The sequence below is a fragment of the Crocodylus siamensis genome, chromosome 2 (assembly GCF_052110815.1).
Source record: "Crocodylus siamensis isolate JL-2025a chromosome 2, ASM5211081v1, whole genome shotgun sequence".
Taxonomy (NCBI): Eukaryota; Metazoa; Chordata; order Crocodylia; family Crocodylidae; genus Crocodylus; species Crocodylus siamensis.
The window spans coordinates 177,430,002-177,457,506 of NC_143396.1; the positions used below are offsets into that span (position 1 = coordinate 177,430,002).

At 44.2% G+C, this 27,505-nt stretch overlaps 1 protein-coding gene across 11 annotated transcripts in view; it reads left to right on the forward strand.

The window, feature by feature from the left end:
* TSPAN4 (tetraspanin 4) overlaps nt 1-27,505 on the forward strand; it is an 861,113-nt gene that overhangs the window by 402,881 nt on the left and 430,727 nt on the right. The window contains exon 1 of one of the 11 annotated variants that reach the window (XM_090032429.1): nt 14,103-14,313. The exons of the other annotated variants lie outside the window; for them this stretch is intronic. Within the exon in view, the coding sequence (XP_089888555.1) occupies nt 14,247-14,313 (67 nt within the window). The 5' untranslated portion in view covers nt 14,103-14,246. Of the gene's footprint in view, nt 1-14,102; nt 14,314-27,505 lie in introns of those variants that run through there. 11 annotated transcript variants of the gene reach the window in all.

Here is a 27,505-nt window from a genome sequence, read left to right on the forward strand (position 1 = left end):
GATAGCATGCAATATCCTCTTTCATAATTCTGGATTCTTATATTTCATTTGGGAGGACAAATTGCTCCCTATGTAAGACTTTAACAGAGGGCTCCCATCTCTAGACCTTTTCTAGCAAAGTTCTTAAATAGTGCTTAAAATAGTACTATTCATGTGCTTAGTTAAGCATATGCTTATGTGCCTTGCTGAATCCAGATCCAAACTTACTATAGCTTTGTAAAAACTCGATACATTCTAAATTCCCTTGGAAAATATCCCTTTCCAAAGGAGATCAGACTATATCCAGTCAAAGCCATTAAGAGTGTATTTATGGGCACTGACAAACATGCAGCTTCCTGGTCTAACTCATGGCACGTCATAGAAAGTGCCGTGAGGTAAACTGGCCCTTCTGAACCAACAAATGCTTGCTCTTGGATCAGGGTGGGTGGGTGATTGAGCTCCACTTTCGAGCTGATTTGGGGAGAGAGGCTGCAGGTCTGCAGCATCTGTTCCCTATCCCTGGCCCCCTCTCCAAGCTCTCATGCTGTCTTTGGATGGGAGGAGGGGAAGGCAGAGGAGGGAGGTCCATTTTTGGGTTTCTCCAGCCTGCTCTGGAGTGGGGGGAGAAACCCAATCCATCCAACCCCACCCTCCAGTGTTGGCCGGGCACCCCCAAACTGAACTCATTCCCTTCTCCCCCTCCCATTTTGAAGACAAGGCTAGGAGCACACCTGGGCTGTGGCAGCCTAGTTCTGCTCCTGGTATATGCTGACACACATTTATGAATGCGCTCTGCTTTGGAGCACCTTCATCTGAATCCTCGTGTAATGAAGGTTCATATAGTTGCACAATTGGGCACTTCTTTCAGTGCATAATTGGCATGAGAAACCATCATGTCTGTCAGTGAGTGCCCTGTTTCACTAAACATTGACCACTGGATTTTCACACATGTCTAAGTGGGTTAGAGGGATACAGCCCATTGTTTAAAATCTGTTCCTCAAATGATTGTGTTGCAGACAGTGAATGCTTGGAAGATGAGAGGGGAGCAGGCAATTACATGCAAATATGCAAGAAGAACTTTCAGCCTTAAGCTGGTTTGCACAATTACATTTAACTGGGGACTGATTCTTATACACATAGAAAACAGTTTCTGTCTCTTTCTCTGTAGTCCCTGGAGGTGTTGAAACATGTCTTATTGAGGGCAATGGTTTCTGAGGTAAATTTTGTGATAAGGGAGACACATGCTACTATTCATTTGTATAACCAAAGAGGCTCTTCTTTTACACAATGTTCAAAATATAATTAAGAAGTTGGAGGAAGTAAGGGGAAATTATTTTGCTGTTGATGAATGCTGTTTTGTGCAATTCCATTTAGCAGCTTTAAAACACTGCATTTGAAATACTACATTCTGCATTTAAGTCTAGTAGATGTAATGTATGATCATTCTGTTTCTACTAGTTTGTTTACTAAGGGATCTGGCTGGGAATTTTTACATTACTCTAGGAACGCAGAGGAGATTATATCTTTCAATAGCTGCCATGATATGATTTATTTATGTGTCTGTAAAAGTTATTGCCATTTCAAAACCATGAATAGAGATAAATATGAATTTCCTTTTCATGCCAACAGCAAAGTCTGTCTGAGACTTAGTGATCACTAATGTTTAGCAAGGGATTCTCAGGGCAAAGGCCAAGGTAGGATTCTTGATATTTTGGCTTCATAGGGGAGCTTGATCTATACAATAAGTCAGTAAGTACTAAGTGGCACAGCTGTTTTGTTGTGTATTGCTGGTGCCAGAACCTGGAGAGGAGCAAAGAAACCCTGGGCATAGGATGCTATACTTCTTCTTGAGTTACATTGCAATGGGCATGCCTTAGGCATCGTGACTGACTAAATTAGGAGGCCTAGATACATTCAGAAATTGGCCTGTGGCATGTTGGACAACCACCTGTGCTGCTGTATTACTTGAAGACACAGTCTTCCCGTTCATCCTTCCTGTTCTGGTCACATTCCTTCAGGCCTCACTGAATCTTTTCTGGAGATCCCACTGTCACTTGCAGAGAAATGGTAATCTTTGGGTGGAATCTACAAATGCTGTTGCCTCTTCCTGCCTTGGTAATTCTCTGTGTCCAGTAATTTTTTCTTGCGAATGTGGTGTGACTGCACAGAGCACAGAAAAAAATGAACCTTGGATGCAGGACTGTGACAATCAGAATGGATGGGGAAAGAGAACAATGAGGGGAGAGGTGAGTTAGGTTGAGGAAAAGCATATTTGAAAGAATGTGTGAAGAAATCCCAGCTTTCACTGCATGTCACATTATCTGATGAGCAATACAGGAGGAGGTCAAAACTGAAGGCAAACCTACTGGGAGTAGAGTTACGTTTGAGTGTGAAACCTAAACTTTTGGGATTCTTTTGAGGTTGATTCCCCAGATCTAAAGTTACATTAAGGCTAGGATTTTGGTGTTTTTGTTGTGCATAGAATGTAATAGAAAACTTTGTCAAGTATATGGGTTCATATACTGCATCTGCAGACACTGTCCTTAGATTTTCATTAAGGGTAGATGTTTTAGAATGTTTTGCCTATGATATTGCAGAAGCAAGTGTTAATGAATAAGCATCTGCTTGCACCTTCAAAATAGAAAAATTTTAATTCCAAATGACTCTGATCTTGCAAGGTTTTAAGAATATTCTGAGAGGTGTTGAGTATTTCATCTGTATTTGGCATTTAGTAGACAGTGGCCAGCACCCAGTTTGATGGCATCAATATAAACCCAAATATTGGTTAAAAGAGAAACAATTTCCAACTTTCTCCCTTTTAGGAAATGAAGTTTGCTCAATGGGAGTTCAATTTCCCCCTTTCTTTGCCTATACTGCAAGTGACCTTCAGCTGAAGTACACCTGTTCCTGGTTGAATTGGGGCTAACTCCGGATAGACAAAATCTTTTAGAAGTCATTTGAGAGCTGAGGGTATTCAGTCTTTTTTCGACTGGATTTAGTAATTACACCTTTGCAGGCACAAATGCCAATGGTGCTTAGGCAGTCCCAGGGTCTGACTGCATATTTGGTCCCTTGTGTGTGTGTTTCTTGTTCTATTATCCATAAGTTTTTGATTGGCATTTGGTCTTGAGCACACCATCCGTATAGGAAAATGAGAAATAAGTACCTATTAATGTGTTCTTATGCATGTTTTACATTTGCATGCTGATGGAAAGCAAAGAAATAACAAAACAATTAACTTGGGGACTGAGAATGGAATAAAACACCTGTGTTGGATTCTGTTGTAAGTGGTGTTTTCTTCCACTTTTGTTGTACGTTCCTATGGGAGATTCTTATGCCATCTCCTCTGGGCACTGCTAGCAAGTGGTGGGAATTAGGGCAGCTGTCAGATCTTCCTTCATTTCTCCCTTATAGACAGAATCATAGTTTTGCAGTGCATCTTAAAGAGTAAAAAAAACAACTGAACAACTCTGTGTTGTGGTATTTACTAGGGGTACACTGCTAAAGATTTTTTTCGGCTGATAACAATGGCCAATTATTAACCAGGCTTATCTGCTGATACCGATTTGATAGCCAACATGCAGTCTTGCAGCTTAGAGAGCAGCATTCAGGTGGTATGTCTGTGGGGGAGAAGGAGCATGGGGGAGAAGGAAGGAATGGGTTTTGGGGGGCAGATTGAGGTCCCTGTGGTGAGGGAGGGAGAGGGGCAGGGGCAAGGCCAGACACTGCTCAGCCAGGGTGGGGTGGGGTGCAGAACAGAGCCATGAGCTCATCTAGGAGGCATAGGGAGGTGGCTCTCGCTTCTGTGTGCACCTCCGAGGGAGGCATGGGGAGCATGTGCTCCCTGGATTTATGTGTGGGCAAGGGTGGGCTGCCCAATGCAGGGGCTGCATTGGCCTCTTCCTGGTGGTGGGGACTGGGCTGGGGCTACACTTGGGGTGGGTGGCAGTACCACTGGGAGGGGTGGCTACAGGAAGGGCTACAACCACCACAAAATTTGCTGTAGCTCCCCTCTCAGTGCTGCTTCAACCTGCCCTGCCCTTGCCCACCCTGAGTGGAGCCCTGACCCAACCCCCACACCAGGAAGAGGTCAGCACCATCCCCAGCCCTGAGCCCACAGTGAACAGCCCGCCCTTGCCCCACGCACTAATCCAGCGACCACATGCCCCCCTACCTTCCCTGGGGGTGCACACAGAGGTGGGAGCCCCCCTCCTTCTGCCCCTGCGGCTCCTGGATGAGCTGCCTGCAACTCAGTCCCATGCCCCGCTCCACCCTGGCTGGGCAGCACCTGCTTCTACCCCATTCCCTCCCTCGCCGTGGAGGGCTCAGCCTGCCTCCCCACACTCCTTTCCCACCACTGGCTTACCGACCAGACGCTGCACTCCAAGCTGTCTAGCTGCACTCCTGGCTGCATACATACTGTGGCTGCGTGCATGCACATGGCGTTTGTCAGTGACATTATCAGCCACATTGGTCAAAAAAAGCCAATTGCTTATAATGTCAATTTTCCTTTTATTGGTGATGATCCAATATGGACTGATTTATTGGTCTAATATTTACATTATGTTGTGATGGGCTGAAGTTTGCATTGCACACAGAAAATTAGTAAATCCATCTGAAATTCTCAGTATATGTGGCTTCCTATCTGTCCCTAAATCAGTGATGTTCACAGTTTTGTCCCCAATGGACGGGTGAATGGCAGCGGGGCTGGTTTCCAGGCTGGATCAGGCTGCATACCAGGACCAGGCCCCAAGGTCCTGTTCTGCCTCTGCTCATGGTTGGGTGGGGATAGTGTGGGGCTTTCAGAGCCCAATTCTGGCCAGGTCCCATCCTGCCCCCATCTGGTTGGGATCAGACTCTGGGGAGAACACGCTGCCCCTGCTCAGCCCTGTGGGTCCCATGCTTCCCCTGCCTTGCAGGAATCAGGCCCTACCATCACCCTGTGCATTTTATCTAGCACACAGAGCCATCCCCTGTAGGACTCGACACAGGTCTGTGGGCAGCTCTGTACCTAGACTCTTGGCCGCCCCAGGTGAATGTTTAATATTGGGCCTCCCTTCACCAGAGATGATGATAATAATAATCATTATTTGCACCTTTTTCAGGCCCTTTTTCTGTTCAGGCCCCAGGTGGCTGCCCCGTTCGCCCATGCTTGTGTCCTGCCCTGTCTGCGGGGAGCCCTGCAGGCTAGATGATACAGCTCTGGGGGCCGGAGCTGGCCGACAGGCCAGGAGTTGAGCACTCCTGCCCTAAATGAATAATGGTTATTATAGAATATTTTATAAGGAAGATGCATAGGTCTCCCCTCATAAATCATTATACAGACAACATTTTTCAAAAGTGTCTAGTAATATTGAATGCCTCCGTTTTTTGGTACCCAACTTGAGATGCCCTAAAGGGACACAATTTTCTGAAAAAAATAGATTCCTTTCAGGTGTCTGGAGTTAGGCCCCCCCCAAGTTACTTATTTCCCCTTAGGCATTTACCTACTGTATTACAGTCTTCTCCAGAAATTGTCTTACTGAATTATGTTTGGTGATTTGTCCCTCTTTATTTTGAGACTTAAAAGCTTAGGAAAGATGCTGCATGTGGGGAGTTGCACATCTGAGGGCTTTTTGTAAACCTTGCTTCTAAATCTTTGCTCTCTAGCGCTTGGATTCCAGATAAGTTCTTGGTGAAATGAGCTGGAATAATAACTGTTTTTCACTAATACACCTAAGCACTACTTCATTTTTAGTAAAGTATAAAATCTGCAAGGGGAAAAGATTTGCTTTTAACTTGTAATATGTAACAGAGTACTTTTACGTTTCATTTAGAATTTGATAAACTTTGGGAATGGCTTGTCTGTGAAAGCCACAGGAAAGCCAAAACCACCATTGGTTTCACCCTACCCTCCTACTGCAGGGAATATGATGGACAAATGTTCTCTAGGGCAAATTGCTCTTGAGTACCTTGTTGGTTTAGTGCTTAATCATCATAATACATTCTTTGCTGCTCTTTCTTAACATTTCCCTGCTCTGCTGCCGTTTATTCTCTGGATCCATAGCTTTGCACACAAGCAATCTTAAGTGAGAAGTTAAGTCTCAATCCTGCAGTGGGAGCTGCTTACAAAGAACACTTTGCCCACATGGGAACTCAATGGGATTTTGGAGGTTTGAATTTCAACCAATTTTAAAATGTCACTACAACAAAAATTATGGTTTCTGGTCAATGGGTGTTGCAGAGATCATGGATTAGACATATTATCATTGCACTGAGCTATTCAGAGGGTGGGGCAGGGGGAAAGAGAAGTGGTGTTTCCACTAAAGTATTTCTGCATTTCTTGGTGGGGGGCTGGGGAGAAAGGAGGTGAGGTGGGCAGGTATCCTTTTTGTATTGCTGGAAGTATACAACGTTTAGCCACTAATGTGATGTCTCTGAATTTTCTCATGGTAAAACTAAAATGCTAACTGTACCTGGGTATCTCTAAATATCTCCAGAGGGGAGATATTAATCTAGGGATTCATGCATCACTGCTTAATCCAGTTATGTCTCAATAGTACTTCATCAGTTTAAATGGGGTTACACTGGGGTCTGATGCACAGCCCATTGAAATGCATTGGTTCGCTTTCAGAGGACTCTGAATTAGACCAAAGAGATTAAATCAGACTAGCCAATTGCTTTTTCTTCGCTACATTAGAGTGAAGCGCCAGCTCTGCAATAGTTAAGGTTGAGAGCCCATTTGTATTTAAAGGCCAATTCTTCATTCTCTAAAATCCACCTTTGCTCTCTAATTAGGTCTGCCTAGTGGTTGGGGTTACTGTTCCAGATTTGGTTCCATTGAAGCAAGGTGTTGTTTAGATACAGGCCCCTTCCCCTCACTGCCTGCTTTCCCCCAACAGCTTTTCTTAAGATTGTGAGATCTTAAGTTTTTTTCCAATGTGGTTTGTCCTTCTCTCCCCAGACCTGAGGTCATGGCCCAGTTTTACCCAAAATACTCTCCAGCAACTTGCCATTTTCCCCTTGACATCTTTCAAGAAACAACATTGAAAGAATAGTCAAGCAAGAGCTTGCCTCTCAGTGTATGTGTGACTGTAATGCAGAGAGATGCACACGGGAAGTAGCCAGAAGCATGTCCAGTTTTCACCTTGGGTTGCATAGCTCAAGGAGATATGCAGCCGTCATGAAGCCATTCTCTGTTCAGTTACCAATAAGTTGAACCCGTGACAAAAATCCAGGTGGGGAGGAGAGGAGAATCTGCCTCTAAATGCGTTTATGTATTTATTTTATTTGGGGAGACTGGAATCTGAGCATAGCAGAAAACCCACGAGGAGTAGGAAGAGGATGAGGGGGCAGGTCAAAGGGAAGGATTGGGATTAGGAGCAGTTTGAGAAGGCAGAGGCGGTGTGTGGTGCACAGACGTGTAAATTGGCAGGATTAGGGAGAAGGGGGACCTATCAGTCCCACATTCTCCTTACCTGTATGTGTTAAGATTTGGGGATTCCCTGTTCTGTGGGAGGATATAATCCCTATTGTTGTTCTCCTTCATGAAAGCTGGTGCGTGAGGGATTTATCTCTCCATCATGGACATGTCTGATCTGCAGTCTCTGTTCCCACCCTGTGAGCTGCTTCTGAGTGCTGACCAAAGAATAAAGCATGCTGGGAGCCTGCGCCCACTGTGCTGAAAGTTGGGGGAGAGGTGGAAGTGGGCATGTGATGCACATAAGAAGCTGTCAGACACGGGACCCTGAAGGCGGCGGGAGCTGGGAGGACGAGAACACCCATGGTGATGAGTGGAGCGGTGTGTAACTCAGAACGATTCCTCTCTGTGGGGAGTCTTCATTCCACTGAGAACTTCACACTGAAGTTAACAGGTCATTTCACATCTTTCTGTAGAACCCCGTTTCTGTTTGAAGATTGCCTTTCTCAGTACTTTTAAATCCATGTGTGGTATCCGATTGCCTTGATATATGCTGTGGGGAGTGTAGAAGGGAAGAGTCGGTTAGCTACATGTGGGCTCATTTGAGCTAGAGGGTCCTGAGATGCAGGTTTTTCCCCCTCCGTAACTCTCCCTGGAGAGGCAACAGATTCTATCATTGCTGTGTTGTATATTTTCAGGTATAGCCAAGGACTTGAACCATGGCTTCGATTGGGATCCAAAGGGCTCGTCTGTACTGTTTCAGTGACAGTAAGGAAGAGGGTCTGAACACACCTAGCCCACCCAAATCAGTCCATCTACGTGCGTCAGTGCCAGAACCTGTGAGGCTGCTCTCACACCTGCTCTCTGGCCTGCTTCATACCAAGAGCACAAGAGTGGGCATGGTGTTGAGTGTGGGGCAGCCCTGCTGGCTGAAGACCTAGAAGAAGGCACAGAGAAGGGCAACAAGGATGATTAGCAGTATGGAGGGGCTTTCATATGAGGAGAGACTAAAGAGGCTAGTTCTATTCAGTTTAGAAAAGAGACACTTTGGTGGGACATGATAAGGCTTTACAAAATACTGAATGGGGAAGTGAAAGTTTGTTTATTTATTATTTACTGCCTCTCACAATACAAGGCCTAAGGGGTCATAAAATGAAACTAGTAGGTAGTACATTTAAAACAAACAAAAGAAAGGTGTTTTTTCCCCCACACAGTTTGTAATTCAAGTGTGGAACTCATTACCATAAGATGTTGTGGAAGCTGACATTTGGGCCAGATTCAGAAAGGGATGGGGCAAATTCTTGGAGGAAAGATACATCAGTAGCTATTGAGCATGGAAGTTAGGGGAGCAGCTTCTGAATCTGAACTTTCTAGACCTTAAATGCTGGAAACTGCAAGTGAGAGAGGAAAAATAGAAAAAACCCTGGTCATACCCTGTGAACTTTCTCTTTTAGCATCCACTGCCTGCCACTGTGACACAGGATACTGGGCAAGACGGACCTATAGTCTGACCTAGTAAATGGCAATTCTTATATTCTGATTTCTGGCTCTGGACTTTTCAGCAGATGTGGGCATAGAGGTTGTGTGGGTAGGTCCCTCCTCTTAGGGACCCACCACAAATGTGGTGTGGACAGGTTCCAAGGGTCTGGTTTGAGTTGCTTAATGGTTACCCCCCATTAGTGCAGAGCAGCCTCTGCTCATTAGGGGAAGTGCTGTAGGGCTATATCATATTGAATATGGTATTCAAACAAAAGTGAAGCTCTATAGATAGGCAGGAACCATCTCCACAACTATCATATCCAGGATCTCTGAAGGCCTTCCTCTTCTGGGAAGCCTAAGTTCCACTCCCTGCCTTCTGTGTATGTGCTGGTATCTAGGAAGAGCATGCTCCCTTAATGTGGTACAAGAAACTCTTCCAACCCCCTCTGCCGTGCTAGTGTGGGGTCAAGATGGGTAAAGGTAACTTAGATTTAAACCTTTTAAAAATGCATACAAACTTAATGCATGTGCCACCTTTCTATATGATGGAGATGGTGGAGGAACTAATAGAGGTGTGGAAAGGGGTAAGCTTAGGAGGATGACTAAGTAGGTCAAGACCATGACTGGAGAAAAAAACAGAAGAGAGACCAACTGGGTGGGTCATATAATGTGGCATGACACATGGCTCAGTATATAGCTCAAGCTACATAATCAAGGAACCATGCAACCATACAGTAAGCAAGCTGCTGCTTGAGTTGCATGTATGAGGCAGCAGCAGGCACCATCCAACAAGGACCAATGTTTTACATGTTAAAGCCTTCTGAAATATTACTGGCTAAATGGGATGAGAAGGGGAGAGTGATTAGGAAAGATAGCAAGATAGGGAATAAGTTGTGAGAGTCACTGAAAGAGAGAGGTGGAAGAGAAGGACCCACCAGTTGTCCCTCACATGCTTCAAGTCATTGTAACTCTTGTGTAATTAAACTGTTTTGATTATGGGGTCTAGGCCATGCCTGTGATTCCATTTACTGGCCCTCATCACACTACACACTCCAAACTTTTCAAAGCATAACCACAATCCCCATTCCACTATACCAGTGGTGTTCTACCTTTTCATTCAATGGGCTGGATTAGGCCCAGGTGCCAGGATCAGCCCACATGCTGCCTCATCAGGATTGGGCCCTGCACTGCCTCCACCAGGCCCAGTGTGTATCAGCATCAGGTCAGACTGCCTCCACCCAGTCCAGCACATGCTGGGATTTGGCTTGTGTTGTCTCTGCCAGGCTCTGCATGCCCAATGTAGCACACAGGACCATGATGCATGTCCTACAGGGTTCCCCAAGAGTCAGGAAATTTGGTAGCAGGGGAGTGGCAATTGCTGCCACTGCTGTTCCACTGCCAAGTTTGTGGACTTATAGAAAGCCCCGTGAGCTGGATGACAACGTTTCTTGAGCACCCCTGCACTATAACAAAGTGTACAGAAGTCTGTCCAACCCATCTCACAGGCCCTTCACCGTTATGTACATAAGGCCATCTAACATTATATTTCCATTTGCCCATCATGAAACCACATTTTCCACCTAGCTGCTTTCATTCTCTGTCAAGAAGATCTCTTTACCCTGCTACTGACACAACACAACACAACATATCAGCAAAACAAGATATAGTGAGCCTCTCAAGGTATATAGACACTGTTATTTTGATCACAGTCATGGATTGACCTTTCCAGATCACATCACATTATACAAAGAGCACTGTCTGTCTTCCCCAGCTAATGACTCCACGACTTATTACAGTTAGACCTAGCACAATAAATGCAGCTGTGAGGAGCTTGCATAAAACTCATTATTTGTAGCCAACTGCAGTTGGGTGGGAAGGGGCAGAATTAAGTTGCATGAATATGTACCTTAACTCTTCCTCTCTGCCCCCCTTCCCAAGTTTTCAAACATCTGAATGTTATTGAACTCACTATTCTTGTAAGGGTAAGATACCACCAGATGGCATGAGCTCTATGGGTGCAGACAGATATTAGGGCCACAGACACTAGGGTTCTGCTCTAACTTATGTTGCTGTACATAAAGCACTGTGAGTTAGACTGTTCCCATCCCTGCGACCCAACACATGTTCACCTGTTGTGATGAGGGGGTGAGGAGCTGGAGCCAGCCTACACAGGCCCAGGCCAGCAGGTGGGAGCACTCCAGCAGCCTCCCAGGACGCTGCCAAACCACCTTCTCCCTAGCCCGCTCCCCCACTCAAGGGCTGTCGGCAAGACAGGTGGGGAGGGGAGGGAAGGGGAGGCAGTTCCCAGCTGCTGAATGGCCAGAGGTGAGGGTGGTGGGGCAGGAAAGGTTCCTTTCGCCTTGTGGCCCCCAGCTACCCTAGCTGGGGTATTGGGGGGAGCCAGGTCAGGCCTCTAAGGCAAGGGAGCTCCATTTCCCTCCCCCACTCAGGTTTGGCCATTCGGCAGCTGGGAGCAGCCAGCACAGAGCTCTGGGCTGTTGAGTGGCCAGAGCTGAAGGCAAAGGGGTGGGAAGTGGGGCCCCCTTGCCTTGTGCTACCCCAGCTGGAGTATTGTGGGGGCCTGGACAGACCCATGAGGTGGGGGGGCTCTGTTCCACCCCCCCACCCCCCAACTCTGGCCATTCAGCAGCCCAGATCTGGGGCGAGGGCATGGAATGGAGCCCCTTGCCTCAGGGGCCCGACCTGGCTCCCCCCCAGTACCCCAGCCAGGGTAGCTTGGGGGGCATGAGATGAGGGCCCCGTTCCCCATCATCTTCCCCCCAGCTCTGGCCATTCAGCAGCCGGAAGTTCCCTCTTTCCTCCTGACACCCCTGGGGGGGCGGGCAGGGAGGTGGGAAGACCCAGCCCAGCCCCCACATGAAAAATTAAGCCTGGAGGAAACACAAGTTACCTAAGGCACTCTCCTTTTGAGTGCCTAAATGTACTACCTGATTTAACCAGGGTTATTTTTTCACAGGATTGGCTATTTAAAAAGTGCTCTGCAGCTGTGCGCTGTGGTATAACATGGCTGCAGAGCACTTTCAAGGGCCTGGTCGCTCAAAAAATGTCACCTTTGTCTGTACCCTGTGTTAACATCTTAGAACCCCAAAGATACGGCAGGATAGGAACTGGTTTTGTTTTATGGTCTTTAAAAAAACTTCATGTTAGTTGTAAAAAGCCAATAATCAGAGATGCTGTTTATGACATCAAGAAAACCTGTGTAGTAGTTGAATGCTAAGAGCTTAATCATTCTAACACAAAGTATAGAGAGGTGGAGGTTATTGTAAAGCTAGGCATGTAAAGTCTTTTGTCAGCCAAATGTATAGACCTCTGGAGTTCTGCAGCTCATTGGGTTTCCGGGGGTTCATTGCAATTTAGAGTGAGTTCTGGAGAGTCAGCTCATTCACTGCAGAAATAGCAGCAGTGGGCTCACGGGGAATCATCCCTCATGGAAACACAAATTTACAGTAACAGCATTTCTTCCACTTTATTTCCCACAGCACTAGGTTAAAACAGCTCAGGCTTCAGGACAGTGCTATCTCATATTGGTCCTTTATTTATATAGCATGTTTTTCTGAGCTCCAGGTCCTTGAAGTCAGGTCCAGGGTCTACTTAAGGTATGGCTCATGTTCTCAGCAACAAAGCTTGATTGTGGTGCATTCGTTCCCTGAGGTGCCGCCTGCCATGCTGTCTTGTATGCTAGCTCTGTACTTCCTTAAAAACGTTCTGGAAACACACAGTGCTGGCATATAGCATTTCTGCAGTAGACCTGTTTACAGTGGACACATCTTTCTTAGCTGCAGACTCATTTGATCTGGTGCTTGAGATAACCTGCTGAAGAGCCAAGAGGGGCTTCCCTTTGAGACAAAGCATTATTCTTTTACTTTTTCATAACTGGATTGTCTTGCAAAGTTTCCATTTCCCTGTGTTGAGCTAAGGCTGCATTATAATGCTGTGGGATAGCTTTCCATATCTTTACAACAGGGCAGTGTGGGTCACATTGCAGCTGCTTGTTGAAGGGACCCATTAGGGTCGTGGCACTTAAAATTGACGGGGAAAGCTGGTGGTTTGTAACAGCTGCTTATTAACGCTAATCACAATTGCCCCTCTATTAACTTTTGCTTTCCGCTTTCTGCTGGTTGTATCCACCCCAATCTTTCATCCTATTAAAAGCATTAAGAAGGGTTTTTTTTCCTAACCTGCACATAATACAGTTGAGGTCTGACCTCTTACTGGGGTCTCCAGATGTTTCCACAGTAGAAAATACTAGTATTAATTTAATAATAATTGACCTTTGCTGATAAACATCTCACAAGCTTGCATTTCATCTTACACATTTTAACTGTACATTCCTCATAAATGCCTACAGATATTTACCATTGCCTAAAATTATACAGGAGCAAATCATGTCCTTTGAGTTATTGGGCTCCTGGTGGTGAGTTTGGCCCACTATGTGTGTGTGTCCAGTTGTGCACTTGCCTGTTCATATGCTATCTTTTGCTGAAGTACTCGTGCACTGGTTTGATTACAGTAAAGTTTGCCATAAGTTAGTTATTAGTTTTCCTCTCTGCTGTATTTCCCTCTCCAGCCAAGGTATTTTATTTTTATTTTTAGTATCTATTTACAGTCGTGCAGGTTATACTCGCTACCAAAATATACTCTTAGAAATGGTCAGGGAAATCTTTATGCCCTTGTAAAATCCAGGTCTGAAGCGGGTGGATACTGATCATTTGGGACAGTCCAGTATAGTCAGTAACTTTCCACATGAAAAGACTGGTGAATTCCTGGTTCTCCTCTCATTTTTATTGGATTCATGTGTGCCTCATGGCTGGGTTTTCTTTAAGAACAGAGCTAAGACATGTAGTGCTTTCATCTGAGACTAGAATCTGACAGTCAGCCATAGTTGTTAGTACATATTTGGAAAATGCAGACCATGTGCTTGGTGATGTACAAGACAAACAGTATAAGGCAATCCCTACTGCAAGTTAATCTTATCTCCTGAAGTGAAGCATAGCTGAGGAATTTCTAATTTTGACAACTGGGATCAAATGTTTGACTTCTGAGAGCTGACAATAATGCTGGGGTGTGAACTGCTTTTTCCTGTTAATAGCAACTGTGCAGCATAAAAGCCACAGTAAATGCCAGGAAACCATAGATCCATAGTTAGGGGGTGTGTGTGTGCATGCTCTTAGGGAAAAGCTTTATCTTTCAAAATCTTTATAGAACAAAAACCTGTGGCTGGTCAAGGATAAAAATAGGTCTGGGTTTTCTGTGACTGCATTCCATGGCTGAAGCCTGAAATCATGAATCGGAGCTCAATGATCAATCTGTGCGAGACCAGGCAAGAGAACTCTTCAGCCAGAGGGAGAAGGAGTTGCAGCTAGCTGAGATGAATCTGACCCCAGCACCACTGATACTTTGGGAGGGACCTGTGTTGCTCGTACAGTCCCCACAAGGTACTGTATATAAAGATCTTGGATTCTGGTGCCTGAATTGCCTGACTGTCAAGGCACAGGTTAAGCACAATTAAAATTGTGCTTAGCGACACAGAATTTCTGCTGAAAATAGACAGCAATTTTTAAACGCTATTCTTGTGTGAGAATTCAGTCTGTGTGAGACCTGTCTCTACTCATCTTAAAGGTGCCTGGCAGTTTCCTTACTACACCGTTCCCATCAAAATACAGTCTTGATTGCATATATGTGTCTGTGGCATTTGGGCATATTCTCTTTTGCTGGGCTTCAGATTTTTCCAAATACCATTCCTTGAAAGTGCTTCTATTATGATGCCCACTCAAGGACCTTCTCTAAAGACTAAAGTTCTGTGATGTCCCCATGTATGATTTATATGTGTGGTCCATGCTTGATTCTGCCTGTTCTGTAGGAAATATTAAACTCATTGCACAGGAAGGTTGATGTTCTCAGAGCAAGTGCTCTTCATTCATTACAAGGGCTGCAAAGGTCAAAAGCAACTTACATTGAGGTAAACAAGGTCAGCGTTTTGCATCACTGGACCTGCCTGTGTGTACCCACTTATCCCATGGTAAGTGAAAGCTAACCTGTGCCAGCTTACCCCATGCCCTAAGATGCTACTTAAGTTTGAGTCCTGAACATGTTGTATGTGAAAGCTCTGTTTCTTTTTTAGGTGTTTAACTCAAGTGCCATCTAAAATAAAATGTCTGTGTTTAAGGTTGCTATAGTGCCAGGTGTTTGTAAATGTCCTCTGTTGCTTTAGTACCACAGAGAAAGCCATGGAAATCTATTATCCACTAGCATAGCAGACAAGCAAAACAGCCAGGTAATTTAAGTGCATTATCTTCTTACTTTCTAGCCCCCTTGATATAGTTTTGCACTTGTCTGATACCTTAGGTACATATGTTCATGCCTTCCTTCTCTGTGCTAGGCTTGTATGCCACGTACATCTGCATATGAATGCTCAAAGGTGAGAGGTGAAGCCACTGCTTGTTTTCATCATATTCCAAACTCTGTGTGTTCCATGTAACTGTAGGTTCGCAGGAACCTTCTACACGTCTGACTCTACACGTGCCGATTTAAGGCACATTAGCCGTTTTTAAGGTGCATTAAAAATGCAGGTCTACAAGCGCACACCCTTAACACGCCTTAAAAATGGTGATTTTAGGTTATTCGCACCTAAATTTAAGTCCTGCAAATGCAGGTATCAGATTTATGCACGAATAGCTAAAGCACCTTAACGCCTGTGTAGATGTGTTAAGACACATTAATGCTGTGTATGTTGACTGACTTGGGACTAACTTGAGTCCCAAGTTGGTCTGCACACTGCTTTAATGCACTTTAGTACACACATGTGTAGAAGCGTGCCTAAATTGCCTTACTGCACATTAGGCAAATGTGCATTAAGTAAGCATGTGTAGACACCTCTTAAGAGTAGCTTTTTGCCAGCCATGGTTCCATGGGAGTTCACTTCGGGTTTGTTTCTGTGTCTGTCTTAACTGGGTTCATGGTGCTTTGCTGCTTGTTAGTTTGGAAATTTGGTGGAAACTGTTGGTAGGTAGGCTAGAGTAATAAAAGTGAGCAAACAATCGGAACCAAATAGAGACATGAGTCACCTTCCCATCATCTCTCAAAATGTGTGTGCGAGTCAGTGTTCCCTCTAAGCTGTGTGTGCACAGCCATGCACAATAAAAAATCATGCTGCACAATAATTTTGTAATGCTGTGCACACAGTGGCTTACTGACGAGGGTGGGGGGAGGGTAGGGAGCTATGACCCCTGGGTGTTGGCCTAGGGGGGATACAAAGTGCTGTAGCAAGGGGGTGCTACCACTCCTCTTGCTGCCACTGGCTTGGCATCTGGCCACTCACCGCCCTCCCCAGCCTGGCCTCAGGCTGCTGCAGGAATGGGGAAGGGCACACACACTGAGATACCTGTGCACTCCCAGCCAGGATTGCTCATGGATTGCTAAACCTTAGGGGGAACATCAGTGTGTGTGTTTCTTAGGTTGGTTCCAGCCGGCATTACACTGGAAAGTAGCAACTCTCTGTATGGTTATAGATCATAAGCTAAACCCATCATGTGAGATGCATACCATGATATGTTTAAATAGAAGGCTTGGCATAGCTGGCAAGTAGAGGACCTTGTTCCAAGGTGAAATGCCCAGAAGTGAATATTAAAAAGCAGCCAAATATTTCTTTTCTCATCATAGATAGTTTTCCCTGCTGGCAGGCGATTTAATGGAATTTTAAGTTGCAAGAGAGGAGCTTGTGTTGTGAGAGGGTGGATAATAATGGTGCTGTGGTGAATCAATCATATTTCAGTTTTTGGCTGCAAGGAAAATTGAAAGTTGACATCATTTTGTGAAAATTTTGGGCAGGTTCCTCTCAAATTGGGCTGCTCAGTAATCAGTTCTGTTCAAATGAAAGATTTTACTGTTGTGAAAGATCTGTCAAAACAAATGTGGTGGCTTGGTTTTCTTGTTCTTTTTGATTTATCATCCTTTTAAAATATACTACATTTCCATTCAAAATTAATTATGGGAACTGGCTTTTAAAATTCAAATGTAAATACATTCTTCTCCATTTTCCCTGTTTGAATATTGTAATATTTTACAAGGACATTTTGATCTTTTTTGTTTTTTAAGCTGCTCTGAAAGTATATAATGCAAAGCAAGTGAGAGGAAAAGTGTGTCTGTGGCACTTCATAGAGCAATGCTGTTTAGTTCACCTTGTACATCTGTATCCTTAGCAGCAGATGCCTCTGCCAGACAGCTGATCTATGCTGGTATGATTTCTGAGATGCACCAAAGGTACTTTCTGTCCCCTCATTGCTGTGGGAAGGGTGCTGAAAAACCACACCAGAACAGGGGAGAGCAGATCACGCTGACAAGCAAGCTGGAAAGGTGGACCCTTCAACTTCACATGTTGAGGAATAAACACAAAAAGACAAAAAGTGTCTCCACTTCAGCTCACTTTAGGGAGTCAGTGCAGGACACCTTGTATCGGAAAGAGACAGGAACACAAGTTCACAGTGGAAGACGGCCATCTGGTAGCTGTTTTAGAATAAAAAAGGAAGGGATAGGGGGGAGGAGTGAATAGGGACTATTCCAACTGAGAGGCTGTCAACTTAGTCACACTGTCAGCAGAGATTGTATGTTTGAGAGATTTTATTGTATGTTCTGTCCTTAGCAAGCATCATTGGCTTTAAAAAAATACAGCGCACATGGTTCTTGAACTATATCAGGCAACCCTGCCAGGTCATTCAGCTAAGACTTCAGTTTTTACACCCAGGGTCATTGGCTCCTCTTAACTGGTAAGTATTCTAAGCCAGGGATATCAAACATATCTGGCCTGTGGAGTTTCTCTATTTAGCCCACTGGGTTATCAGTGGGCCACCGAAAGTTTTGGGAGGTGAGGGGGTCATGTCCAGCTGTGTAATTCCAGTGGCCCTGTTGGCCACTAACATCAGCAGCGAGCCCTGTCACCACCTCTGGACTAACTGCCATTGCTGGACCCTTCCCACTGTTGGTAGACATGTGACCCTGAACCTGCTGCTCCTGGACTTGTTGCTGAACCCCAGGCCCATTCCTTCAAGACCCCTTACTACTGCTATTGCTGGACCCTCCACTAGTAACCACACCTGTGTGCCCTGGTCTGGATCTGGCCCACAAGGAGTTCTGGAGGTTGGTTCTGGCCTGTGGCCCAGGTGAGTTTAACACCCCTACTCTAAGTGATCCTAAGGCATATATTTTTCCAAATGACAGTCTCACATTTGGAGACTAAGATCCATGGTAAATTATATTATGCTAAATTGCATCCCAGCAAAAGCAAGGTGGCAGATTCAATTATTCAAATCCCTGATGGATTTGTACGGGGAATATATGCACCAGTGCCAGAAAGTCATTATGATACAAACAACTGTTGCTTTGTTGCTATTGATGTGGTAAGCAAAGTGTGCCTCCTTTTGTCCAGGATAGGGTAATACATTAGGGAGGGAAGAAAAAAGAAAACAACCAAAATTATCAAAACAAGTGGCTGAGAGAAACAGCAGTTAATTAGATGGAATTATTAACTAACTGTTTCTCCTCCAGCTAGTTCAGGGAACCAACATCAAAAGATGGTATTATTAAGAATTGTTGTGTTTATTCAGTCACAACAAGGCCTTTTCTTATGCTTGAGAAGACTCCACCAATATAATAATAATAAAAAAAACGACTTGGACAAATAGGATTTTTAAGTAGTTAAGATAACAAATGGAAAGCATTAAAATTAACGAGTCAGTAGCGATTGGGCAAATGAGTTATACCACATAAAAGGAAAGGTAAAATAAATGAGAAACACTGTGTAATAGGGCTGAAATGCTGATGGTCCAAGAAATACAGTACATTGATACTTAGAAAGTAATATTTTAACAAATTGGGTGGACTGAGCTGTTGGCAGTCAGACTATATGGAATACACCAGGTCAGGAGGTTACAGGTGGCTGTTGTCTGCTCTGGACTTAAACAAACTTAAACAGGTAGGGCCCTTGTCTTATAGCTTTTACAGATTACTCTGATTACTTCTAGCTGAGCCAAAGTTTATTACATAGGGAAGATGCTATTCAATTATTTAAAAAGAGGCCAGCAACCTACATCTCACAGAGCCATTGGGCTCAGCCGACAGAGCTGTGAGGCTTCAGCAGCATTCAGTGGTGGGGTGGGTGGCTTTGCCCACACTGCAGTGTTATCAACAGGGAGTAGTGCGTTTCAGTGTAGCTGCTTTGGGCACAAGGTAGGTCATTTTGTTTCACTGCTGGAAAATGTTGCTCACTGTTGACTTAAAACACACAAACATAGAAGTATGTTTTTATTCAGCTGAGCTTTTCAAGCCTCATTAAGACAATTTAGTAACTACTTAAGGAAATAGTACCAACTGCACTATAGAAAACCTACCAACTGAAAGTAAAACGGACACAAATAACAGGACAGCTTTGACTAGAAGGTCCCTTAAACTGAAGAAAACAGTTAAAATATGAATTGGTAAAGTATATAGGGTAATAAACCATGGCATGCCAACAAAGCTATGTAAACTGACTCTTAAGTCCTCTTTGTACCATCGTGGGAAATGGTGTTTCTAAGACTAAACAAAGAGAGAAGCTTTAAAGTCAATGGCAACTCAAAGTTATACAGTATCCATATAGACATCCCTAGTTAAAGACTGTTAACAGCAAGATAAAAGAAATTAAAGAAAAGTGTGTTCAATAACCATTTACAAGATGATTGTTATCTTAGCGGTGCAGACCAGAGTAGGGTAGCTCTGTTCTGATATGGAGCTGGCATAGATTTAAAATGGTGAAAGGAAAGAAGGCAGTTCAGTCAAGTAGTATATAAACTGAAAGGTAAAAGTGGGTAATGTGAACAGCAGAAAGATCTTACTTAGATGTAGTTAGATGCTTATGTCATCCAAGTTCATCTGCATAGCATGTTTTTCTCTCTCTTTTTGAAACAAAGCATCTACCAAAGTACGATGTAAACAATGGCAAAGCACAAATGCTCTTGATACTTAAGCCAGATAAAAGGTAAGGTGTTTAAATTACAGGGTAGTGCCAGCTTGCCTGCTGCTGTCTATCAGTTATCTAGAATCATGGGCCAGAAAAGCTTTGTGTTAGGTGCTGCACAAAGCAAAAAGCTGACCCTGTCCCAGAGAACTTCTAATTAAAGTATAAGGTGGAACAATAGAGGAATACACATAATAGATGGTTACTGACAGATGGAAAGAACAAATAATTGTTGAACTATACTAATCAACAAAATAAGGAATGGTGGGAGAACACCACCGTCAAGTTCTTTTATAGGTAGTATGGTAGAGGGAAATTTTAAGGAGGGGTTTGAAGGAGAACAAAATGCATTGTGGATAAGTAAGGGTGCTCTTTCCAAGTATGAGAGGTAGCATGGAAGAAAATATAAAGGGACTTGTTATGTGGGAACAGTCCTGTTGCTATTAAATAAGAGGTGATAGAGATAGAATAAAAATATGCCATGAAGAACTTTGAAAGTGATGACAAGTATCTTGTATTTGATTCAATAGAGAAAAGGGAGTCAGTGGCAAGGGAAACAGTGAAATGGTCAAAGCAAGACAAGGTTTTTGGGTAGATGTGATATCTTTTATTAGACCAACTAAATAGTTGGAAAAATTGTTCTTCGTAAGTTTTCAGGCACAATCATCCTTCTTCAGGCATATAGAGAGTCTGCTGGCGAATTGTGTGCTGTCATGGGTAGAACAGAAGCCAAAATGTAGGTCTGCAAAAATGCAAATGCCTGGCAGAGAGGATCAGAGGGGTGGAAGACAGTAGGTGACCAGCAGACTCTCTGTATGCCTGAAGAAGGAAGTTTGTGCCTGAAAGCTTGCAAAGAACAATTTTCCCAACTGTTTAGTTGATCTAATAAAAGATATCACATCTCCCCAAAGAACCTTGTCTACCTATGTCCTTAGATCAACACAGCTACAAACAACACCCCCCTTTGGTCTAAGCAAAGCACTAGGAAAATTATCTTTGTGGCTGTATTTTGAATGAGTATGAGTGGGACAAAATTGCATTTATCAAGGCAAGAGGAAAGTGTTGCATTAATCAAGATATGAAATGACGAGAGCTTGGATGAGAGATTTAGCTGTATGGATGGGTAAGAAAGGCCCTGTCTTACAGGTGTTATACAGAAGAAACCATGAGATTTGGACAGAGCCTACATGTCCTAAAAGGAGGGTGAGTTGAAGGTGATACTATGACCATGGGCCTGAGTGACAAGCAGAAGTGTGATGGTGTCCACAGTGATTGAGAAAGAGGACAATGAGTGGGAAAAGATCAAGAACCCATTTTTAGTCATGTTGAGGTTGGAGTGTCAGTGAGAGAGCCATAATAAGGTGCAAGAGAGAAAGAGAGGCTAAAACTGGACAAAAGTAAGCAGTTCTGGAATAGGGAGGGCAGTGGGTCTTTGAATTGTCAGCACAGAAATAATATCTAAGTTGTTTGTGGATGATGTTAAAAAGAGGTAAGGTGCACAAGTAAAAGAGAAGCAGGCCAAGGACTGAGCTCTGTGAGACCACAACAGAAACTAGGGGGGAGGAAAAAAGGTCAGAGAAGAGTCAGAGGTTCAGGGATCAGAGTAAGTGTGATGAAGATGAGATGGCATAGAGTTAACAGGGCAAACGAGGGATTTGGAGGAGAAAAGCTCATGAAAAATGTCTTTGTTTATAAGTGGGGAAGAGTAATGGTTGGATCCAGGATTTGCTAATGGGGGGTATGGCACAGCCTCTGTGTGCCACTTCCTCAGTCTCCACCCAAACTCAGTTACCTATTCAGCAGCTCCCTGCATCCCATAGCTGGAGTGGCTATGGGGCTCCACATGCATGTGAGACCTGGGGACAGCAGGGATGGCAGTGGGTTCTTTCTTCCAGTGCCTGCTCCCAGCCAGTGAGGAACTTCTGTGTGGGTGGCAGGAAGCAGGTATAGAAACAGGAAACTCACCCATTGCAGCCAGCGTTCCCTACCAAACCCAGCAACCCGTGCAGCTACAGCCTGCAGCTGGAGTGGGACAGAAACAGCTCTAGTCCTCTCCCAGATACTTACCTGGCAGGGGAAGCAGCGTGACCACGTAGGCGAGCTCCCCAGGGTAATTGTCTCTGATATGTCCTCCATAGGAGGTCTATATTGAGCAGATTCTTTTTGGTATTGGGTGGTGGAACTGGAGCGTCCTCCATCCACTCCATGCATTGACCTGGTATTGCAGTGCTTCCAGGACCGGTGCAAAAAAAACAGAAAAAAAAAAAAAAGCTTCTGGGTTAGTCAGGAGGAGTGGTAGTGGCTGCACACCCCTGGGGAGAGGGAAGTGAAAGCTTTAGTAACAAAGGGGAAGGGAAGGTGAACATTGGAAGAAACTGGTGCAATCTCATTTGGAGAGAGAACCAGAAGGACAGAGTCAAAGAGGGCGAGAACGTGACTGGTATGGCTAGCGTGGGATTCAATTACATTGGAGGCAGAGCAGTACAAAGCCAGAGAGATGGCAAAATGGAAAGAGGAGAGAACTGATTGAAGTGAAGAAAATCAGCAGCTGCTGGGTGACGTTGAATGAGACCAGCTGATGGGAGAGAGGGGAACCAAGCAATAGAAAGACTACAGCTATAGCAGCATCTGATTTATTCAAAGAGAACAAAACTTTGCCAACAGAGAATGAGAATTTGTTTACTTTAAGCATTAACTAGAGCTATGTGAACTCGGCTTTAGTTGATAAGCATCATTTATGACCTCTCCACGTGTGCTTTTAACCATCTGTGAAAGCATGTCTTGTTTGAGTTGGTACAGAAAGGCTTGATTTACAGCAGCCTGCTTTAGTGGGTGTCTGTGCATCTCTGCAGAAGATGAATTAAACCATCAGTTTTGAAATTAAACATACCTTGAGATGTTTGGTGGGTTACAGTTTATTTAAAGTTTTATTAAGGTGTTAGTTCAATAACAGAACTCTCTGAAGTGCGGAAGGGGAAGTTTGACAAAGTAAAGGAGGTGGAAAAAATAGATTGCCCTTTGTTTTTCAAGTAATTGGAATGCTTTTAAGGGATCTCAGAAAACATTTGCCTGTTCTCCCTCCCAGCAATATATTTCTCTCTGTGAAAGTGACAGATAAGACTCACCTAGCTATAAAGTCTGTAGCTCAAGATGTAGGAAAAACATAAAAAACTAAGATTAGGAGCATTCAGAGTTCATCTGCAAATAACCTTGCTTTAGAAGATCCGGTTCTTTTATTCAGTTCAGTAGAAACACATGGTATCCAAATCTGTTTCTTAATACAGCTGTCTTTACCTTCCAACTAAAACAATATGCAAATTGCAGGATCAGAGCTCAAAAAGAATCAGTCCAGGTCCTACAGAAGCCAGAAAGGGAGTGGTAAGCTCTTCTCCCTGATACACAACAACTATGCAGACTCGGCTGTACAATTCAGTCTTCCTCTTACTCTCACAGCTCTTGTCAAACGCTTGGCCGTGAGAGGAATGGAGAAGCTAAAACCACCAGTTACGTAAAGGATTTGGACACATCAGTGAAATCCCTCATTCTCACTAATTGAAATTGATGACTGGAAATAGTGGAATGGCAATCAACACATTCAGAGGGCAACAAGTGAAACAGAGTTTGGAGATTTAAGTTCATTTCTCTAGTAATTTTTTAAAAAAGAATGCATAAACCAACAGCCAAACCCCACAATCTAGTTCACGTGAGCCCAGCAGATGTTTGGCAGGATTCAGCAAGGTGGGCATTCAGTCTGTGCTTATCATAGACCCAGGGCTGTATGCATCAGTGCCACATTCTTCAATTTCCCTTCATCTCAGGGAAACTAATCTTGTCAAGAAAAGGAAAGTAGGAGGAGGAAATGTATCATTCCGACACACACTGGATAGAGCTCTGGTGCTTGATGTTTGTTAGCATAGGGGAAGGCTGGAAAAATGCCTTATATCTTGCAGACAGCCTATTACAGATATGAATTTCAATATGTCTGGTTTTATTTTTTTTGTACATATGTATGAATTATAGGGCTGTTTTCCTCTACGCACCAGAAACTGAGATGTTTGAATTCCAAGCCTCACATCTTTTGTTGGGGGTACCTTTAAACCACATATTAACTGCCTGGCCATGACTTCCCTTTTATCCTGAACAAAGCAGAGAAGGGGGAACATTTGGACACAGCCTGAAACAGGCTGTTCTGCCCCCTTTAAAATGGATATGACAGTATGAATGCATTGGCTGTGGAAGTGGTTTTCATGTACCTCTTCCTTTTAAATGAAAGTGTTTGAATCTGGACAATAAAGTGACATAGTGAGCATTAATACAGACAGTGTGACTGCTTTTTTGCTACCCCTTGCTATATATATATCTGGATGAATTGCTGGGGTGATTGGGGTAAATGGTAAATCTTTTCTTCCTATCAGCAAGACTGGGCATGGAAAGAGTGTGTGCAAAATGCTTTAGCAGAGTCCCATGGAGGAAAGGTGGACCACCATCCATCTGCAGAATGATTCCAACTTGAATATAGGATGAAATGTAGGAAGTTTATTGTTGATAGTACAATGGACAGGCTGACATAACGGTCATGTTGCGTGCCAGTGAGGCCCTTAGGTACTAACTTGAGAGGGGAGGTTTAGTTATAAGAAAAACCAAACTCAAAATGAAAAATTAATGTTCTGTTACATTCAGTGGATATTGGAATGACTGTGTATGTGGAACTCACAGTTGGGATTTTCGTATGGTTTTTGTCATTGTTCTAACTCTTCTGTCATTGAAATCAGTGCTAAAACTCCCATTAAATTCAGTGCTGAGGATTTTGGAAATTCTGCTGCTTAGAAATTTTGGCTCATATCACTGTGCCAATTATGACCAAAGGTAAAAAATAAATTGAGTAGACAGACCTATGTTACATTCCTTGGCTCTGAGTGTGGGGGAGACTATCTGAGCAAGTAGGACTCTTTTATAAAACCTGAAATACTTAATTTTTTTAAATGACAGGTTTCCATATCCTATCCATTTATTTTATATCTTTACCAAGTTGCAACCACTCCATTTGATGAGGCTTAATAGAAAGATGTAACTTTTCAGAAAATTAAACTCTTCAGTATTGCTGTGGTAGCTGTCAGGGTTTCATTACAGGAGCAGGCTTCTTAATATAGCCTACGTAATGTAGTAACTACCTCTTGCCCTTCTGTGGATTTTCTAATCATTGACTAGCCTCAGGAGCCCAGTTAACTGCTCAGGTGTTACCTGTAGAGCCATGGTGTGTAGAAGGGCAAACAGTCTGAGTGCAAGGCTCCATTGCGTATGCAAAGTTACCTTCGTGGCATGTAGAAAAGTGATCTTGATATCAGACAGGCCGGTGAGGATGACGTGTTTATATAAATTTAGTAGAAGCCTTGGGCTCCTGGGAAATAGCCTATGAAATCTTTTGTGCCCCCAAAGTTTGGTGTCTTTTGTGATGCACTAGAGGCATTAACAGAAGCTTATCTTGACTATTGAGTTAGCAGTCTTGTGTCAGGGCCCCTGGCAGTTTCATTGTATCAGAGCTCCACCTTCAGCACTGCATCTCTGAGTCTAATGCATCAGTGGTTCTTGCCGCACCGGTACTGAGTCCCTGAGGCTACTGAATGAGCCTACCTGCAGTGATTTGAATGCCTGATTAAAACTTGATTTGAGACCGCTATTTGAGCTGAAGATTTAGCTAAGAATCCAAAAAGCCCTGGTGGACTGATAGGAGGGAGGATATTTCTAAAAGGGAGGAAAAAAAGGCAGCTGTTGAAGTGCCCATCTCTTCACAGCAACTTGGAATTGCTGCTTAAATTTACTATAATTTCCAACCTTAGAATAATCTTTTGCACAACTAAGCTTTAGCAATAGTTTCTGTGTGGTTGGGAAGAGTATTGCCTTTGAAAGAGATGTCAGCATTTTTGAGTGAATGGAAAGGAAGTTGTGCTGTGGGTTCAGAATGAGAGATGGGAAGAACTGGGTAAGACACAAAGCTACTGCACTGGGATATTTTAAAAAATCAATATAATGATCCTTTTCATTTAGGAATGTTTTAACCTACTAGGCTTGATGGCACAATTTCTTGACTTTGTTTCCTCTCAGGTGGAAGTAGATTTGTTGTATTTTATATTATTTTTCCCAAGATAATGTTATTTGTATTGGTTTTTGAATGGAGAATACAAAGACAGTTTTGTATTTGATATTAAAAAGACACTGTCAGGTTCAAATCGTACATTTAAAAAAAAAGAGAAAAAACTCCAATTCCATTATTTTGCTACTAGTAACCCAACACATTGATTCAGTGCTAAGACACTTTCAAAATCTACATTTTCTCATGTCTTTTAGATAAAGAGCTTGGTCCTGTTCTCAGTCACACCAGAGCCTCTTTCTTCTGATGGAAAGGGCCTTTGAATAGTGTGTAGTCCATAGCCATTTTCACTTTCTGACTCATTCTTTACTCAGCATTGCAATGTTAGGGGTGCAAACATCCAAACAGGTCAAAAAGCCCTCTCTTTTCCTTGAATTTTCTAAAAAGAAAAAAAAAGCATGAAAACATTTCTGGGGGTTTTAAAATATATAGACTCGTGAGTGTTCATTCTGCCTTTTCTCAGAATGAACATTAGAAATGGATAGAGGTGAAAAGACAAATCCTCAAACTTCCCAACAGAAGCAAAACAGGAAAGACAGAGTGAGGGCTCAAAGAGGCTTCCAGGTGTGCACAGAGGAAGGGAAGAGTTTAGATCAGGGAAGGGCAAAATACGGCCTGTAGGCCGGATGCAGTCCGCAGCAGGTCTCTCAGCCCCCTGCTCCAGGCACAGTCCAGCCATGGCATGTCCAGGGCACATAGTGGGGCTTGGATGGCTCCACAGTGGAACTGCCTTTCTAGGCAGCCCAGGTGGCAGGTGGCTCCTTCTGGCTGTCCTGCTGTCACTGGCACCAGCCCTGCGGTACCAGCAGGGACCCATGCACGCAGCCCTGACCTTGCATGCCCCCTGCCTGCTCCGGGCTCGCCGTTCAACACGACAGGAAAGGAAACAGCTCCTTCTCCTCCCACTGCTGGCAGTCCCCTGCTTCAGCCTGGGACTTCAGTCCCCTGCTTCAGCTTTCTGGAGCCCCACCCTGGCTGTGTGCCCAGGGGGCAGCAGGACATGCTACGGGAGGGCGGTGCAGAGCAGGTGCAATGTGGAGCGGGCCAGGTTGGCACTGTGCGTGGGTTCTGACTGATCCTCTCTGGAGGGGGTGAATTTTGAGCAGGTCCTGGGTGCACTGGGGCTGTGCACTGCTGGTGGTGGTGGCGAGGCACCACAGGATGCGTGGGCTCTGGGTTATTTCAGGGTGGGGGCGGGTGCTGACTGGCTCAGGAGGGTGCACACAGGGGTCCCATGCACACCCCACCATACCCACATATCTTCCCCCGCAAACTGCATAACCTCACCCTGCCCCACACACAATCACAAACTCTACAAACACTACACCCATCTACACCCTCCCCCACAAAGCCTACTCCCCCACATGCATCTCCCCCCCCACATACACACCTCATTCCTCTAGGGGGAGCCCTGCTCACTGTTATACAAACACACCCCACCACACACACAGCCACATCCCCCCAAGCACACCCCACACCCACCCCGTCACCC